At 32.4% G+C, this 20,130-nt stretch overlaps 1 protein-coding gene across 1 annotated transcript; it reads right to left on the minus strand.

Moving 5' to 3' along the window:
* Positions 1-454: 454 nt before the first annotated feature.
* On the minus strand, positions 455-16,781 carry LOC114335830 (26S proteasome regulatory subunit 7). The gene is made up of 7 exons (XM_028286121.1): positions 16,578-16,781; positions 16,482-16,519; positions 15,087-15,400; positions 11,878-12,046; positions 10,955-11,245; positions 8,226-8,467; positions 455-701 (listed from the first exon to the last, which is right to left on the minus strand). The coding sequence occupies exons 1-7, from the start codon at positions 16,648-16,650 to the stop codon at positions 524-526; spliced, it is 1,305 nt and encodes a 434-aa protein (XP_028141922.1). The 5' UTR covers positions 16,651-16,781; the 3' UTR covers positions 455-523.
* Between the last annotated feature and the right edge of the window lie 3,349 nt (positions 16,782-20,130).

Here is a 20,130-nt window from a genome sequence, read left to right on the forward strand (position 1 = left end):
ATGAATCTTTAGATTACAGCAAATTTATTTCACCATGATTCTTTTTTAATTTTGCTACCTCTTTCTTCACTTCTTTATTACAACTTCTATATTCTTTAGGAACCTCGTCCTCATTGTCATTTGTCATTAACAAAAGCTCATAAGCTTTTTTCTCTATAGTTTTATCATTGATGTTCTAATTTCACCATTCTAAATCTATTCTGTTGTTTTTCTTTGTATCCTACAGCTTGTATAGCAGATACAGTTCTTAAGGAGTTGGTAAAGTTCCTCTGTATTCGTTTCTTCTTTGTTGATTTGTTGCTGATAATCTAATTTTATATTAAAACTGTACTGATTCCTGAGTTAAGACTTCAGTGTTGAAGTTCTCTTCAATTCTATTAAAGAAAAAAGTACATAATCTTATTACATTATGACATTATCTATTTCTAGATAAAACAGTAAATAAACAACAAAATACACTAAAAAAGGATTATTTATTTAGAAACGCAATTTAAATAATTCGATAATTAGAAAATCTTTAAAATTAATTGTAAGTCATATATCTTGGTGTAGCAGAGAACTTGGCGTATGACTTAATTACTTTATTTACAGCTTCTAAGAAGTCTTTTTCGGTAGCTACTTTCCTCCTTGCTCTTATAGCGAACATACCAGCTTCGGTACAAACACTTCTGATTTCAGCTCCAGTGGAATTTGGACACAACCTAAAAAATCAACATAACACGTTTTTGACTCATAACAATAGGGAACTTACACATTCTTTCTATTACATAATAATGTTCAGTTTTGTTTAAAAATGAGATTTCCAAAATTTTACGCTTTAAAAACTCGTAATAACTTAGAAATACAAATTTAAAGTCTTCTGCGGTATAAAATAGTTTAAACGACCCGTGACGTCACATAGTTTTATTACACAGTTATGAGTATTATATAATATAATAAGGCAAATACAAAGAAATACAGAGGTTAATAATAAAGAAAATAAAAGAGGCCAAATCCACCTGGCTGACAAATCAATGCAGTGAAATAGAGGAATATTCTAAAAAACATGATAGCTTTAATATGCATAAGAAAATAAAGGAAATCACAAATACACAGCGAAAAAAGAAAGATGGCCTTCTTAAAGACATAAATGGAAAAATTATTATAGAAGTCAAAGAGAAATTAAAAAAGTGGAAGGCGTACATAACAGATCTGTTTGAGGATAATAGACAAGAACCGGAAGAAATCGATAGCGAAACGGGACCAGAGATCATAATGGAGGAAATCGAACAAGCAATACGAAACGCAAAAAACGGAAAAACTGTAGGTCCAGACGAAATAGCTGCAGAATTACTGAAATGTCTAGACGATGAAACTCTACCTGTACTACTGGATCTGTTTAATGAAGTATATAAAACCGGAAAAATACCTCGGGAATGGTTGGAGTCCACCTTTGTAACAATACCTAAAACAATATATGCCAAAGATTGTTCAGACTATAGGACAATATCACTAATAAGCCATACCCTCAAAATATTTCTAAAGGTGATTCATGGAAGATTATACAGAAAGCTAGAAAATGATATGGATGATACCCAATTTGGGTTCCGCAAAGGACTTGGAACAAGAGAGGCATTGTTTGCATTTAATGTCCTCCTCTCTCAAAGATGCTTAGATATGAACCTGGATATTTATTCCTGTTTCATCGACGTCGAAAAAGCGTTCGACAGAGTCCGACATGAAAAACTAATAGAATTATTGAAAAACAGAGATATAGACAGACGAGACTTACGAATTATCATCAATCTGTATTGGAATCAAAAGGCCAATATAAAGATAGACGAACAAGAGTCCGAGAATATTGATATAAAGAGAGGGGTAAGACAGGGTTGTGTACTGTCGCCGCTACTGTTTAACGTGTACAGTGAATCCATATTTCAGGAAGCGATAGCGGAACTAAGTGATGGAATCTCTATAAACGGAAGAACAGTAAATAACATAAGATTCGCTGATGACACCGTTATAATGGCAGACACCCTTGAGTCGCTACAAGAATTGTTAAATAGAATTAACGATTATTGCATTCGATATGGACTCAGAATAAACAAGAAAAAAATTAAATTTATGATTGTCTCAAAAACACAACATGGAAATGAAAGGTTAATACTAGAGCAAACCCAAATAGAAAAAGTAAAGACATACAAATATCTGGGAACCTGGGTTGATGACAAAAATGACCAAAGCAAAGAAAATAAAGTCCGAATTGAAACTGCAAGGCAAGCATTTATAAAAATGAAGACACTGCTTACAAACAAAGACCTTCAGTTGCCTCTCAGATTGAGGGCTCTAAGATGCTATATATTTTCTATATTACTATACGGAATGGAAGCTTGGACATTGAAAAGGCAACATATAAGAAAAATAGTAGCGTTCGAAATGTGGTGTTACAGAAGAATGTTGAAAATTCAGTGGGATCGAAGGATTACCAATGTTGAAGTGCTACGACGTTTAAATAAGGAGTTAGAAATTATGAACAGTATAAAAACAAGAAAACTAGAATATTTGGGTCACATTACCAGAGGAGAGAAATATGAGCTGCTGAGAGTTATTATGCAAGGAAGGATCCAAGGAAAAAGAAGCACAGGAAGAAGACGCATCTCCTGGCTGAGGAACCTTAGAGAATGGTTTAACTGTAGTTCATTACAACTGTTCAGAGCAGCAGCCAACAAAGTGACCATAGCCATTATGATATCCAACCTCCGCTAGGAGATGGAACTTTAAGAAGAAGAAGATTATTATGGTTATATTTAGGTATATTCTTCTTCTCCTTCTTTAGTTTATTGGCCTCCACCTACTTGGGTATTTTGCCAGCTCATCGTCGCGAAATAAGGGAAAAATATTTATATTCTAATGACATTTATTGTATGTCATTATAATAATATATACAAGTTTGTTGAGATTGGAGTTTGATACAGTTTTTGAAGGAAAGGAAAGAAGGTTTACTATGGAAAATAAAACCATTTTGTCAAGTTTTCTATGAATAGTTCAAACGATCAAAAACACTTGTGACGTCACATAACTGTATTTTATACTGACGTTTATAATGTCTAATTTAAAATTATATACAATTTTGTTTACTTTGTTGGTGCAGAATGTAAACATATAACCGGATGACGTCACGACGCGTTTTGGGGCTGGCTGGTATAATTTGAATTTTTAATCGTCTTTAGGGGCCAAACGAAAGACAACCAAAACTTTTTTTTCTTTGATACATGTGTTAAATTATGTTCTGTTGTGATTTATATAATTTTTTTCGAATTTAAAATTTTATGCAAGTTCCCTATTATTCATGCACTAATCACAAAAAATATCGCATAATTTTTAAAACAGAAAAAAGTCTACAAGTAATTTTTAATTTTAAGCAGAATGTTATAATCCTCGTCTACAGTCTCCTTTATTAGGGTTCTACAAACCCATAACCTTTCAAGTTAAAGGGTGTTTTTGCTTAAAAAAAAAGTCAAACAAAACGTCGGCGTCGATAAGAGAGAATATTTATATTATTTTGGAAATTTGTGTTCGAGAATTTGATTTGTGCGCTGTGTCTGTTTGATCTTTCAATGAAGAGGTATACAGGGTGTTTCATTAACAATTGTCCATCTCGTAACTGGAGAAACCTTAGCACAAAATACGAAGATTTAACCCAAAACACTTAAATAAAATATTCCTATTTACTGAGATACAGAGAGTTTTATTACAAATATTCTCAAATGATTTTAGTTCATTGTTCAAGCACCTTTTAATATTTTTTTGTTCAAACTTGACACACAGTTTACACATGTTAGGGGAATTTAACTAGTCTTAAAAGATAGTTTTCCGCTGTTACCAGAGGCGTGCTGTAGGGATATATACTACATTTTCACCCCTTTTTCCCCTTACAATCTACGCCACTGTCGTAATAATAATTTCAGCATGGTTTTTTGATTCCTTGTTACTTTTTGCATAAATATCATCCTTTTTGTCTCATTGCGATATGCGATAAAGTAAGTAGTTTTCAAGTTATTTGCGTTTAAAGATAAGTGGATTGCGTGGATTCCATAAGACTATGTAACTACATTCAATAAGATTATGTGTTTAAAATACATAATATTATTGAATCCATTACATTAAAACGCAAATAACTTGAAAACTACTTACTCCGGATTGAGACAAAGGATGATATTTACATAAAAAGTAACGAAGGATCAAAATGCATGCTGAAATGATTATTACGACAGTGGCGTAGATTGTAAGGGGAGGAAGGGGCGAAACAGAAGTATATATCAGTATGGCAAGCCTCTGGTAACATCGGAAAACTATCTTTTAAGACTAGTTGAAGTACCCTAGCATGTGTAAACTGTGTGTCAAGTTTGAACAAAAATATTAAAAGGTGATTTAACCATGGGCTAAAATCATTTTAGAACATTTGTAATAAAACACTCTGTATCTCGGTAAGGAAGAATATTCTCGGAAGAAAGAACTTTCTTATCTACCACTTTTAAAAAAGAAGAATATCTTCAAAAATTATATAATAATATACTTACAATCATAAAATCTATAAAAAAAAATAAAAAAATAATAACTTGCTTGGGGCTTGAACCCACTTCACGTCTACCGCGCCGTACGAAAGTTGACGCCATTTCAAACTGCACCAAACTCTCGTATACGTCATGTGGGAATATACACAAACTAAACGTTTACACCATAAATTTATATGAATTTAATAAAATTATTAGTTTGATTTTTGTCGAAATAAAATACAACAAAATATAGAGTAAGAAAACGATATATGAGATGAAGATTTGTCGAAAGTTTGTTCGTAATCAGATTATGTAAATTAAAGCATTGCCTACTAATAGGTAACTACATTATTTTGTTTACATTTTCCAAATAGATAGGTATTGAAACTATTAGGTATTTCCAACTGAAACATTAAGGGCCGGTTGTTCGAACGCTAATCAACAATGATCATTATCAAATAATTAATTACTGTCAATGTCAACTTTGTTTGGGTTGTCAAAACATAATTAATTACAATTCTGAGACTATAATCAATTAATATAACAATAATTATTAACATAATTAATAATAAATCTCATAATTGTAATTAATTATGTTTTCAGCAACCCAAACAAAGTTGACATTGACAGTTTTGGGGACAGTAATTAAATATTTAATAATGATCATTGTTGATTAGCGTTCGAACAACCGGCCCTTAGAATTACGTACCTGCGGCTTTTCAAAACTATTTAAAAAGTCACTATAATCATAAATTTGATTTTATTTCTGTCCACACATCAATAAAAACTAATATTATACAATATTTTTGTTTACCGATAACCTCCATATTGAACAATTATTGACAGATCATTTCAAAATTTCAACACCCAATCAGAGCCCGTATAACAACTAATACCATACTGTCGGTGTGCGCATGCGGGCGGATCAATCAAATTTTACCCTCAATCGATTCGCCGCTAAAGAAGAATGCCTTCAAAAATACCTGAAATCCGGGACTTTTCAATGAAAATCGGGGCCATTTTTTTAATATAGAACATATTATAATCATTTTATTGACTATTTAACATTTTTATGTTGACAATGATATTTTTGATTGAGATTAAGCCACAATTGGTTCTGATGATAATTACATTTTTGTTAGTTTTTTTCGTTTCGACTTCCAATCCGGAAATCGTTCTAAAAAGAAAAGAAAAATTAAAAATCAATTGATGTTGGATTCCCGACTTTTTTTGTCCCACAAATGCAATTTGATGTAAATTCTTGTAAGAATAACGTATTCAAAATTTCAAAATAGAATTTTACCAAAACGTTGATAATTCGGATGACCCGGAAGCCTTGTCCGGGACGCCGGGACACGACTTGGTAATTTGGGCCATATCCCGGATTTTTCGGACTAGTTGGTCACACTAGGAATACACCATTCTGGGCCAATTTGATAAGAAAGAGATTAAGAAATTTGGAATCTAGAGCCAAAATACCTGCTACTGTTCCACTGCTAACGAGGGCACACCATATGGCACATTTATGGTTCACACGAGAACACATGGGCTAATATTCTTTTTACTGACGAGTTAAGAATTGCACTTTTTGGATCCGACAGACGCATTCCAATTTACAGACAGCGATTTGCACAGTGTAACATAAGAACAGCCAGAAATTTTGGAGGTAACTCGTTATGGGGAGGCAACTGCTTTGGCAGTCACAGAATTAACAGTGTTTTGTAGGGGGTTTCTGACGGCTGATCGATATACAGTGATAAGTGCGCTAATAAGTCAAAATAACGCAAAGGATGGAAAAAACATGTTGTGAGATAAAAACAAATGAAACTAGTAGAGGTTGGAAATTTTGCGATAAAAACCTATAAACTTACATTCTATTTATTGATTCCCACCTTTAGACGTATCAGAGGAGTATGTTAACTAAAATTGTCACTGTCACAGTGGCAGTTACCAAACTCATCTGATCTGTCTAAAGGTGGGAAACAATAAATAGAATGTAAATTTATGGGTTTTTATCGCTAAATTTCTCAACCCTACAAGTTGCATTTCTTTTTATCTCACAACTTAATATGTTTTCCATCTTTTAATATTAGCGTTTATTGCCCAACAGTTACCCATTTACAAAGCAATTTTACAAAAAAATAATAAACAATTCTCATGCAAACAAATAAATAAATAAAAAAGAAAACAAATATACGTTATAAAGACAAAAAAAACCAAAATGAAATACCTTAGGTAAGAGCTCGACACGTCAGTAGAGAAGATGTCGACTTTGGTATTAAGACCTCTCACATTTTGATAGTAAACAGATACGGAGTCATTGGAGTTACTGCTGGGTGCATTCAGTTTAACGGAATTATTTTAAGTACATTGCTAAAATATTTAATACGAACCTTTTCGCCAGCTAAAAGCCTCAGAGTCAGTTCTTCTTTTACTTTCTTATAGTATTCCACCTGTTTTGGAGTTCGATCAAATGAAATTGAAACAGCAGTCAATGACGGATTGTTCTTAATTTTCTTCGCGTTTTTGATAGCAAAAATAACCTCAGATTCATTATTTAATGTAATTTTTATTGGACGTTTCTTGTCAGGTGCAAATTTACCAAGTCTAAACGGTTTAAGGGTGTTAATGTTGATGTTGGGATTAACTACGCCGAGTAGTTCCGCAACTTTGTTTCTGTCAGTATTCTTGATATCCGAGGCTTCATTATGATCTGGTTCATCAAGGCCATATATTATTAGATTGCATTTACGCTTTTGGCGTTCCGCTATCTCATTAACAATATCTTCAAAATTCGGCGCTATATTGGTATTACTCGGTTTGGGAGTGTTGCTGTGGATGGATTTCAGATCTTTAATTTCATCGCGAAGACTAACTATGAATGTTTTGAGCTCTTTGATGTCGTTTTTTATGTCTCTACATCCAATGCAAGACCAATCATAACCTTTATTCATTGTCATTACCCTGATTTCCGAGGTCAAAACATCCACACAAGTGTTCTTAAACCACTTCTTGAAGATGGAGCATTGCAACATCTGTAATTTATCTTGAACTTTTGTGTTACGGCAGGAACAAATGTTGTTTGGCATCTTTCCGGATTGACACGTCTTTGAACTCTTTTGTGTTATTAGCGCGCTCATCACTGTATAAGAGAGGTTCTTGAAGAAAATGTTATGCGTTTTGTTCCAATTATTGGAGATAATTTCGTTCTTATGCAAGACAACGCTCGCTCGCACGTTGCTAGAACAACAATGCAATATCTTATCTTCAAGAGGTTGGTATTCAAGTTCTCGATTAGCTAGCAGTCCGCCCAGATCTAAACCCAATTGAGCATGTTTGGGACTACCTAGAAAGGCGCATGATTGTTGAATGCATTTTGTTGAATATGTAATTGTTATTTTAATTGTTTTGGCGTGTTAGTCTTTGATTTTTTATTTTACTAGAATAAACCATTGTTAAATATTCCTAGGTTTCATTCCCTTGGATTTTCAAAAAAAATTAGGATATAGTAATCAAAACTTCTAGACTTAATATTATACGATACTTTTTGTAACAAGTGTATAAAGGGCGATTAATTAATAATTTTAACAAATTAAATACGAAAATGAAATAATCCTGGAATACCAAGGAGGTTTCAGGAAAGGTAGATCATCATTTGCTGAGATTCATAAATTAATTCTGTTATCTTACCTAGCCAAAAGTTCAAAACGAATATCTCTTTCAACAGACATGGACCTAGCATGAATTTTGAAAATATGAGTTCTTCCTTCAAGGTCTGGAAGTCCAAATTCAACTTTACGATCCAAACGACCAGGTCTCATAAGGGCAGGATCTAGAGTATCTGGACGATTTGTAGCCATAAGTACTTTAATGTTACCTCTAGGATCAAAACCATCCAACTGATTGATAAGTTCTAACATAGTACGTTGTACCTAGAAAACAGTTTTAACATTAGTTCATAATATTCAGTAAAATGACTAAAATTCAAGAAAACAATACTGTATTAATCTGTTTTATTTTTTGTTTAATGAATCAATGAATGAATGAAATCTTTATTGAACTACTAACTTACTCACTTAATCCATAACTCTTCTACCTTTCGGTGTGAGTTCTTTTATTGAAATAGGAAACTCTACTATTTTCAAATTAATGTAATGTAAGGCAAACCGTTGTTAATCATCATACTTTCTAATTATATTTCAGTCAATAAGAGTATTTGGCTCCGAATTCCATCTACTGCATCAATTTAATATTGTTCTGAAGCTATTTCTTTGTGACATATTTGTAATTAACTATTTTAATTGGAAAATAAGCCACAATTTAACTTGAAAAAAAAATATTAACGTTTCGACATCCACATTGGACGTCGTTGTCAAAATACAAAATATTAATAAATTAAACAAAAATGTTGTTGCTTAGCAAAAAATTCTTCTAATAATTTAATTTAATCTGACGCAACTTTAATCTGCCGATAAATATTGGCAATATCATTTTAAAGTCTTCTATGTACTTTAAAATGTATAATATATGTCTGAATTGCCGATATAAATTCAGATTAAGACTCATTTATATCGGCAATTCAGACATATAATTATACATGATATTGCCAACATTTTTGAGTTGCGTCAGATTACATTAAATTATTAGATGAATTTTTTACTAAGCAACAACATTTTTGTTTAATTTATTAATATTTTGTATTTTGACAATGACATCCAATGTAGATGTCGAAACGTTAATAAAATAATTTTTTTTAAGTTAAATTCTGGCTTATTTCCCAATTAGAATAATTAATTGCATCAATTTACTTGATATTTTCACTGTAAGTAGGGAATAGCTCAATAAACAAAGTCTACCCGATATTATATGGCGCTTTTATGTTGGGGGTGGTTCACACACCTTTTCGGGGGTGGAAAATTTGTTAGTCAAAATAAGCACGGAAATGGCTAGAGAACCTAATTCTAAGCAAAAACTACTCTACAATTTTTTTTTATCAATACTTGATTGTTCAATACTTTTAGAGTTATTCGTGGTTGAAAATTTGTCATTTTCATTGAAAAATGACACCTTTTAGGACGGTTTTTGCGAATATATTAAAACATGCATCTAACGAAAAAAAATATTAAACATTTTTGTAACTTATTAAAAATTAAATAGATTCATTTCTTCATAAATATTCTAGTTATAATACAAAAAGAGATATGGTAGATGAAAAAAGGTTATTTTTTGTGCATGCTCAAATCGGTGTATTCAACTTATTCAAGATAACAGAAATAGTCGATTTTAGGGGTTGTATAATGCTAAAAATACCTTTTGTAGTGCTCGAATAGACCTTTAAAACAAACACTGTTAAATGTTCATTGTCTTCAAATTAAGCGAGATATGATGCAAAAAAATGTATAACTAATGTATTTTAAAGAAAAAAGAGTATTATTTAACCTCTCATCCACCAGAATTTAAATGCATCGTTTTCCTTCTATAATACCTTTTATCATAGTGTTATTTCTATGTTCAAAAAGTTGACGGGTTTAAAATGAACGGTTTTTGAAAAAAAAATAAGATCAAATTGGAGCCCATTTTTAAATTTGCTTAAAATTTTTGAAAACAGAAATAACACTATAATAAAAGGTATTGTAGAAGTAAAACGATGCATTTAAATCTGGTGGATGAGAGGTTAAATATATTTCGCATTTTATCTTAAAATAAACTAATCATCAACTTTTTTGCACCATATCTCGCTTAGTTTGAATGTAATCAATATATAACAGTGCTCGTTTTAAAGGTCTTTTCAAGCAGTACAACAGATATTTGTAGCATTACACACTTAAAATCGACCATTTCTCTGTTATTTTAAGTTGAACACACCGACTTGAGCATGCACCAAAAAAAATCTCTCTTCACCTACCATCTCTTTTTGTATTATTAAAGATTTGTAAAGAAACGAATCTCTTTGATTTTTTATAAGCTACAAAAATGTTTTGTATATATTTTTAGGTTAGATGCATAATTTTTAAGGTATTCGCAAAAAAAACCGCCCAAAAAGGTGACATTTTTCATCGAAAATGGCAAATTTTCAACCACAAATAACTCAAAAAGTATTGATTTAAAAAAAAATTATAGAACAGGTTTTGCTTAGAAGTAGGTTCTCTAGCAACTTCCGTGGTTATCTTGATCAAAAAATTTTCCACCCCAAGAAGGGATAGGAACTGCCCCCAAAATAATTGCGCACATTAGCATAGGGTAGACGTTGAATTAGGAGATAAGAGAGGCTATTCCCAAAATTTCATTAACGTCCATGCAGTAGGATAGAATTTGGAGGTAATATCCTGTTTTTGCTCTCACTGACTAGCATATTAATTTAGATTTTTATTTGTGTTTTAACTATCAAACCTTTGACCATAAAATTAAAAATTTCTCACCTCGTTATCACCTCCAGCGCCATCATCAAATCTGGCTCCACCAATGGCATCAATTTCATCAAAGAATATCAAGCAGGCCTTCTTAGACCTAGCCATTTCGAAAAGTTCTCTAACCATTCTTGCTCCCTCTCCTACGTACTTCTGAACCAGTTCAGAACCAATTACACGAATAAAGCAGGCATCTGTTCTATTGGCTACTGCTCTAGCACAAAGAGTTTTACCAGTTCCAGGGGGGCCAAAAAGGAGAACGCCTTTTGGTGGTTCAATACCAAGTTTTACAAATTTTTCAGGCTATAAATTTGAATACGAAACCATTATAACATGAATAATTAAAAGTATAAGTAATTACATAAAACAAAATACAGTTGTTAGACTTTGTAAATAAGCGACATGAAGCCAAGACAACAGCTCTAGTTGTTGACTATTATGGCTAATAGAGAGCCAGGCATATCTCACATGGCAAACCTAAATGATGTCCAGCCTTTGTCATGTCTTCATCCTTTGATTTTAATTGAAATGTTGCAGTCTGGCAACTGGTGGTTTGAGGGTTCTGACCCTATTGCCAAATCAAAAGGGAATTGCAAAAAAATGAATATGTAGTTAACTGCAATTAATATCGAAAGAAACAAATGATTAATCATTGGTGTTTTACATAAATTAAAAAAAAATCAGAATCCATAAAATACTATAATAAAAATGTACTTTCTCCAATGTTTCTCTCATTATATTTGAAGCATACAACATATACATTATAAGAACATGGCAATACTGACAACCAAGCACCAATATTAAGCACCATGGCGGTTCATATGAGATACAAGGCTACATTTATGTTGCACTATTTTGTAGGATGTATCAATATTCTTATCCGACGCCCTGAAGGGCACTAAGGATCATGAGAAAGAAGAAGTAAAGTAACTTACATGGAGTAAAGGTGTTTCAACAACTTCTCTCAACTTTTCAATTTGTTCCTTGCAGCCACCAACATCACTGTATGTAACATCAGGCTTCTCCTCAACTTGCATCATAGTCACAGTGGGATCAATTTTTGGAGGTAGAGGAATATGAATTTGATACTTATTTCGGTCGACTCTAAAAACAAAACAAATTATATCTGTTTATTTAACAATTTTTTAACCCTTTGCAGTTGTTGGCATGATATACATGACCACAGTATTAAAAACAAACAGTAGTGACACTCTGGTTGGTGCTTTAGAAGTCTCGTTTTGTGGAGGCAGCCATCTTGTTATCTGTCAAGTGAAATGAAAAGTTGGACCTGACTGGCCCAATGAAAAATCATTCTGGTAATCAGAATTACTAAAAGCCCTATTGCAGGGTTTACAGTTAGAAATATTAGACGATTTAAATAGATCAAATAAATTATCAAATCTTTGAATGATCTCAGTAGTTCCAACAGCATCAAGAGGCAACACATTAAAACAAATGTACAAGATTAAAACAGTAGCAACTATGCTACTACGCACCTGAAATGTCAAACCTTCAAGATTGAAAGTATTCTTTTTCTCATGATCATCTTTCAGTGCGTCACAGTTTTTCGATTTCTTTCTAACGCATTAAATTGTATGTGACAGAAAAAAGGCACGTCCGTGATTACAGACATTTACAACATTTATTCTAGTTATTCTAGTTGCCGATAGATGGCGCCATAATAAAAAGAATATTTTTTTAATTAGATAATAATATTACAAATATAATCTGTATAATTTATAAGATTATACAAATCAAAGAAAATACCATTTTATAAATGCAAGAAACACATTTGATTTGTTTTTATTCCAAATTGAAAATAAAATGTGACAACTGTCAGATTTAACTAAAATGTCATAAATGTATATTATCACGGACTTACCCTTTTTCCTATCATTTATTATGCACTGAAAAATGCTCATGAAAAATACTATATGTAGAAGCACAGTGAGTTCTGCGACTACTCATTTGAAGTTGGCAGCGTGGAAAAACTGTGTGACTTTTTCAAGATCGCAGAGTGTCGTTACTGTTTGATATATATACTGGGACTACTTGTATAAATTTACTAACAATTTGGCCCACAGGTCATTTGGCATATCAGACATGAAAATCATAAAACACGGATTTAGTAGTTGGCATCTCTAGTATGCTGTAAATATCGATCACATACACCTCTTATAAGTAATTCATTAACCATTCAATAGATAAAAATTTTAACTGGATATTTGAATTGCTCAATAGATTTCAGTTGAGAATCGCACGTTTTGGGTTTTCAGCAAATCTAGGAAATCTTATTAAATACAGTTATGTTTGACCTTGCGGGTGCTACAGAGGCTTTCAGTTCAATTAAAGAAAAGTGTTTATGTGGAGTTCTGTTGATTTTATAAAGAAAATAATACACTAGTCTGTAATAATGTTTGACCCAAATTAAATTTAAGTTTGCGTTTAAAATTTCGATGGTTGAAAGGTAAAAGGTTGTAACCCACAAATCAACTTTTTTTAGGAAGTAGAAAAACGCTCCATTTAAGTAATATTATGAGGAATTGAAGACCTTGGGACCAGAAGGGGGCATGCCACCAAACAATATTTTGGAGAAAACATCATTTTAAACTTATTTTCAAATCCTGAAATCCAATTTTTTTTGGTAGTAAGGCCCATAATCGTTTGGAAATATGATATTAAATACACAATAAAAGTAACACAAATGATTATTTAACGTTTTTTGAGTTTTTGAACATTTTTAAAACATATGAGGCTTATCCCCTTTTGTATAAAAAAATTATATTCTAAAATATGAACATAGAATGCAACAATAAAATAATTCAGTTGTCGTCAATATTTTCAATATCTGAAAAGTCGTCCAAATGTTCAATGTCTTCCAGTGGTTCATTATTCTCAGTATCTGGTAGAATCTGTTGGCAAGCACCAAGTTCTGCCTACACTGTTTTCTGCAACCGCAAGGTGCACCTAATGTTTTGGTTTCACTTTCTTCCCTTTTGTATTTATATACATATTCGTAAACTAGATTTTTTTTTGTCTTGTGCTTTATTTTTTGTCATTGGGTATCCTTGTGTCTATATCTAGAAGGCGCCTTCTTTTGAGAAGTCTGTGGGGTATAAACCTATTCACTTTCCTGCAATGAAGTAGGTATTTTACTAAAAAGGTATTAGCCCCAAAAAACCTTTAGAACAATCCTAATATTTTTAGGTTCAAAAAATATAACATAAGGGGACAAGCCACACAGTAAATAAACTTACTGTTCCTGAGTTTATATTTTCCCAATCGCTGCTACTTCCGGATACTGTATAGTCTTTGTCATCTTCGCTTTTATTTAAAAACGGATCTTGGTCACTGTGTTCAGAATCAAACTCAGAAAAGTCTATTTTCCGTTTACATGCACGGGAATGTTCCGCTGTCATGTTGATTACTACTGTGGCTTGTCTCCTTCGGTTGCAATATAAAGTAATGGTGACACAACGGGACTTAACGACAGCGGCGCCATCTATGAGAAAACTCTGAAATTTTCTGTTTGAGACATTGATATGGTCTTAAAGTGTGTATGTGTGATTTCTACTTAAACTCATTTTTGACGAAATTGTGGCTAGTCCCCGTCTGGTCCCAAGGTCTTCAAATAACCTAATAATTTTTTTCACTAATTTATAAATGAATTATTGATCTACAAATTAATGAAAAAAATTATTGGGTTACTTCCTCATAAAATTACTTAAATGGAACATTTTTTCTACTTCCTGAAAAAAGTTGACTTGTGGTTTACAACCTTCTACCTTTGATATTCTAATAAAATTTAAGAATAAATTGTATAAAAACATGAATTTTATTTTGACTAAATAAGAATTTAATTAACACATCATACCATTCTAAATTCAACTGTAGCTTGTTTAAAGTTTTGTTCAATTCTACCAAATACGAATACTTTAGAATAAATAGAAAAAAAAGATAGAGCTATTTACATAATGTTGTTAAAAATATTAGATTGATTAAATAGCCACTGAGACCTCAGTGCATTTTCATGTGTCAAACAGTGACACATAGTTCAGTAGGCATGATATATGTGTTAACGACTCGTATGACACTTTACTTATCATCACATTCGACTGCAAAGGGTTAACTAAACAATTCTTACCCAACTCTCATGCCTTCTTCTATGTCTGTAGGGGCCACAGAGTCTGCCAAATCTACTACGAATTTGGCAAACTGTTTAACGTTTATAATGTATTTGGGATCATCTGTATCAGCGTTGATAATTTTCGTACAACGGGCCACTTGTAAGGGTTGCTCATTTTGTAAGGTTTGTTTGTCAGCTGCCAAATCCCATAAAGCTGGTGGAGCTAAACCAGTATCAGATTCTTTTATACCAGTTAATTCATTTACTCTTTTGATTATCGTTTGGATATCTTCTTCACATGTTTTAATTGTCTTTGTGTATTGCCCTTGTCCCTAAATAATACATAGTTATAGTGGAACCAGAGGACCAAGATTGTCATTAGCACATTGATGGACAGTGCATCAAATGTATAAACAAGTGTTCTGACACTATTATGTATTTTGCAAAGTAGAATAGGGAAATCGCTGAATTTCTTTTAGCAAATATCGTCGTTGATGTGAAAATACCTCATATCTGTTTTTTCATGAATTTTGTAGGAGAGATGAATAACCGAAAAACCTTTTTTAGGGTCACTTCCTGTTTTCACATGTAAGTTTGAGTTGTTTTGTAATAAATAAATAGTTGAATTTACTACAAAACAAGTCAAAAAATATCATATGAAAACAAGAGGTGACCCTAAAAAAAGTTTTTAGTCTCTCTTACAAAACTCATGAAAAAGCAGATACAGTCGGAAAAATGAAAGAATACCCATGAACGATCACATCAATTACTTATTTTGTATTTGCTATCTTTTTCTATAACAAACGTTTGTTATTTATAGAAAAAGACAGCAAATTACAAAATAAGTAATTGATGTGATCGTTCATGGGTATTCTTTCATTTTTCCGACTGTAGGACGTATTGTCACATAACAGACCATAATATTATGGTCTGTATACTATGGTCTGTAAAACTATATTATAGTTTATGGAAATGAGTTTTTTACAAATATGTTGTAAACATGTGGACGACGACCCTGTCACATTTCATATTTATGCTATATCTTATATCTGTACCTAGATGTAATGTGATATTTTTTGACACACATTTTTCCTCACAACTCGTTATTTTAAAAATGTCGTTTATAGACATTGTGTCACATTACATCAATGGAAATTAGAAGTTTACAGACGTTCTGTCCATCAAGATTCAGCTGAGCCGGGTACTATTGTACAAGGCGTGAAATTCGATAAACAAGGGATCTATTTGTTTTATGAAATGATCCCTTGTTTATATAACTTCACAAATCGAACAATATCATCCCGCCGAACTGAATAATAATGACTCTCTTAGATCTCTTGTTTAGATTTGATAATGTGAAAATTCATACTCATAAATAATACGGATATTACTTAAATTAAAAACAAAACTTACATAGGTTTTAAGAAGTGCTATATCACCTTCATCCAGGGCTAAAAAATATTGTCATTGTAATTTGCAAATTTTCTAAAGATTAGCTTTTTGGGTTACCTTTAATTTCCTTTTCGGGCTCCTCTTTCTGTTCTTTTATTTTTCGCATATCATCTCCTAAATGGTCCGGCATCTTAATTGTCTTTATTTAAAACTAAATCTATGAAAAATATTGTTCTTAAAATATTTTTGTGCAAGATTACAAGCAAATTTTTAGAGGATTTGAAACGTTTAATCTGTCATCTGTCTGTCAAGCTAGTTGTCACTGTCAAATGCGGTGCTGTATAATAATCCACAATACGTTAAAATTATTTTTGTCTACTTGGATAACAGTGAGTGAGGTCTTCAAACAACTCAGCCGGTGGCCTGACATTCACCAGGACTGGTCTTATTATCGAAATGGATTAATAGGGCTTTTCATTCACAGTCATTTGTTTCGAGCTTCTGTCAGATCTCGTATAATCCGTGTATATATTAATATCATACACAAATTATACAACATATGACAGAAGCTCGAAACAAATGACAATCGATGAAAAGCCCTATCTCACCCTGAAAAAAATGATCTTCTGACTGAAACTCCAGAACAGAATACTCTACTCCAGACAGTGGCGGCTCGTGGCCTTGGAGACAGGGTCGGCAAGGTTTTTTTGTCTCCTCATATAGGTATACCATCAAACTAAAAGGCTTAATTCATCTTAGGAGATTTTGTCGTTTTTTGCTTTTTTTTTATTTGATGTACTTGACATTCTCTCTTGTTTCATGGTGTTTCGACAATACGTGTTGATTCTTTTGAGACAAGGTAAATCCCGTTTTTTTAGGCAGAAATTGGTGGTAATAAGAAAATTGATAAACAGTTTGTTGTAATGAATTGCAGTACTTACTACATAGAATTATACATACCTACATATTGTGCAACTTATCCCACTTTCTGAAAATATTTGGACCAGCATAATTTTTAAGTACCTAACTTCCCAGATAGCACAAGTACGTTTTATGGACATCCAATGGACGTACATCTGTGTACACTGGAACGTCCAATGGACGTCCCGCTAAGGTACAATGGACATCCGATGGACGTCCAACGAATGTCCAGAGTTCACAAAATTGGACGTCCATAGAACGTCCGCTACAAACGTACATTGTACGTTGTATTGGAGCTTTCAGTGTACACCTTATGTACATTCAATGTACGTATTATGGACATTTGTAGGGCACTTTTCAGAAAGCAATCTAGTATCCATAATTTTGTGAATACATAGCAAAAAGCCTTTATAGGAAATAGTTCCTTATAATACTAAACTTATACTTAAAAATATTACACAAAAGACCTTTTTTATTTCTCTTTACTATAACTTCATTATAATATATACTTTATTATAGGAACTAGGAACTTCATTAATGCACGACTGCACCTGCACGATAAACAGAAAACACAAATATATCACAGGATGTATTTTCATAAAGACGAGATTCAGATAATGACGCCCTAGGAAGCATGCACATTAAAAGAGGTTTAATCTCTGTTCTGTTTCTGTTCCAAACTATTTTTAGAGTCAGTACCGTTGTTGTATATTACAAGCGCGTTTGCCATTCTGTGAATTATCATAAATAAACCATCCTTCAGTATTCCACAACAATTAACATCGATAATCCCCTAAAAGTACCTGATATACTACCTTTCACGACCGATAGCGCGAAGAGCGACAACGTTGTCAAGAAGATTCTCATTTAGTTTGTATTGGGACTTAATATAATAGTCGCGTTTTGTGTAAAATATCCATGGACCACAAATGGATGTCCAATGTACGTTGAAATCAAACGTCCAATGGACGTCCCGTAATGTACGTACATAGTACGTCCAGTATTGGTCCATGGACGTTTGGACTTTAAATGTACGTTATATGGACGTACATCGGACGTTGTGTGCTATATGGGTTGTAATAATAAATATCTTGGAAATTCTTTGGCGAACGTAACTTGTAAATTTTAAATCGTCAAAGAGGTAAAAAATTTGCAAATCTTCAAAATTCGAAAAACGAGTATCTATTTGCATATAATAGTAGGTATCCAAAATTTCAAGATATACTTACTCGTTTTTCGAGATATGTATCATGTCGTTGTCTTTTTTGGGGTGGTTCGGAAATATCAAGCGAATCCAAAACGTCACTGCGTATATATTGGAAACTACTATCATTACGAAAATCTCTGAGATTTTGCACCAGCTTTCGTATTCTATTTTTAGAATAAATAATGTCAGGTGACTGATTTTGAACAACAAGGAATATCTTGGGCAAACTCTGTCTTAAAAATATTTAAAAAAAATATTGAAAGAGTCATTAGTATTTAATAAAGTTCTCAAACCGATTGCTTCACGGATCGAGGTATCGCCACTTTCAAAATCATCGCCTTCGATAATAAAATCAAAAACTTCCAAAAGCTGTTCACGAAAATCTGCTACAGATACTAAAACTATATGAGATAATCTGCTTAGATAAAACTAACCGAGATTTAAAATTTCATCGCGTCTGACACACTGTTCGCTTTTTTTTTCGAAACAAATTTGTTCTAAAGTAGTAATCCGTTTAGGTGAGTTAAACTGGCAAGAAAAGACGATATTCTTTATTTTTTTTACACCTATCATGTAAAACTAAATTCATTATATGCGCATAATAGTGAGTAAATAAAGCTTGTGATGCAATAGTTTTAACTTTTGCCTGGAGACTATTCAATTCACCACTCCTCACAGCAACGCCGTCATAAGATTGCCCCAGTTTGTCCTACCAATTTATTTTTGGTATCAAAAAATTTGAATCTGTTCTTTAAAACACCAAAAATATATTCTGCCTTATTGCTTTTACTCACATCTCTAAAACCTAAAAACCTCTCATAAATATTACCACGTAACGCGTATCGAACAAAATAATTGATAATTGTGAATGACATGATAATCAGAAGTTTCATCTACTTTCAGTGAAAAGCAAATGGTTTTCTAAATCTCAGATTCAACAACGTTATTCAAAATTTAACTATTTGATTATATGTATTAGTTCATTCTGTATTACGAATACACTTCGAATCAGAAAGTAAATAGGTATTTCTAAAACAATTTTATTAATTCTCTATAATTACTTTGATTTTTAACAAATGCTTCGATCCATCATGTCCACTAAATGATAATTCCTGACAACTTAAAAAAATTACAATATCAATTAAACGACGTAAAACGGCGTTATTATTTTTGACAATTTCTACCGATGCATGCTTCCAAATGAAACACCGACCGGCAGACCGAAATGTGCCGTACTTGCCGCTTAACCTGCCATGCCGTATCTGCTATTGCCCACGGAGAAAAGTAATGTTCGCTTGCTCATCGACTTGTTATGTCGTTGAGTTTTACGTGTAAATTGTCAAGCTACGGATGTTAGGGACGGCTAGCCGAAAAGTCAGATAAATGGCTCGGATCATTCATTTTTTGATAAGTCTGTTATGCGCAGGGATCACTTAACGCTCGGATTGATCAAATTCTTTTAAAAACCATGAATAAAATTTAGTCTGTATTATCTGATAGATTTTTTTATTTCACAGATACAAATATTTAAAAAAATCTATA

The sequence above is a fragment of the Diabrotica virgifera genome, chromosome 4 (genome assembly GCF_917563875.1).
Source record: "Diabrotica virgifera virgifera chromosome 4, PGI_DIABVI_V3a".
Classification (NCBI taxonomy): Eukaryota; Metazoa; Arthropoda; class Insecta; order Coleoptera; family Chrysomelidae; genus Diabrotica; species Diabrotica virgifera.

Coding starts and splice junctions, on each gene's coding strand:
- LOC114335830 (XM_028286121.1), bottom strand. CDS start 16,650: ATGCCGGACCATTTAGGAGATGATATGCGAAAAATAAAAGAACAGAAA. Junction 16,520..16,577: donor GCCCGAAAAGGAAATTAAAG/GTAACCCAAAAA, acceptor AATATTTTTTAG/CCCTGGATGAAGGTGATATA. Junction 12,047..15,086: donor GAAGAAGGCATGAGAGTTGG/GTAAGAATTGTT, acceptor TTTTGTTTTTAG/AGTCGACCGAAATAAGTATC.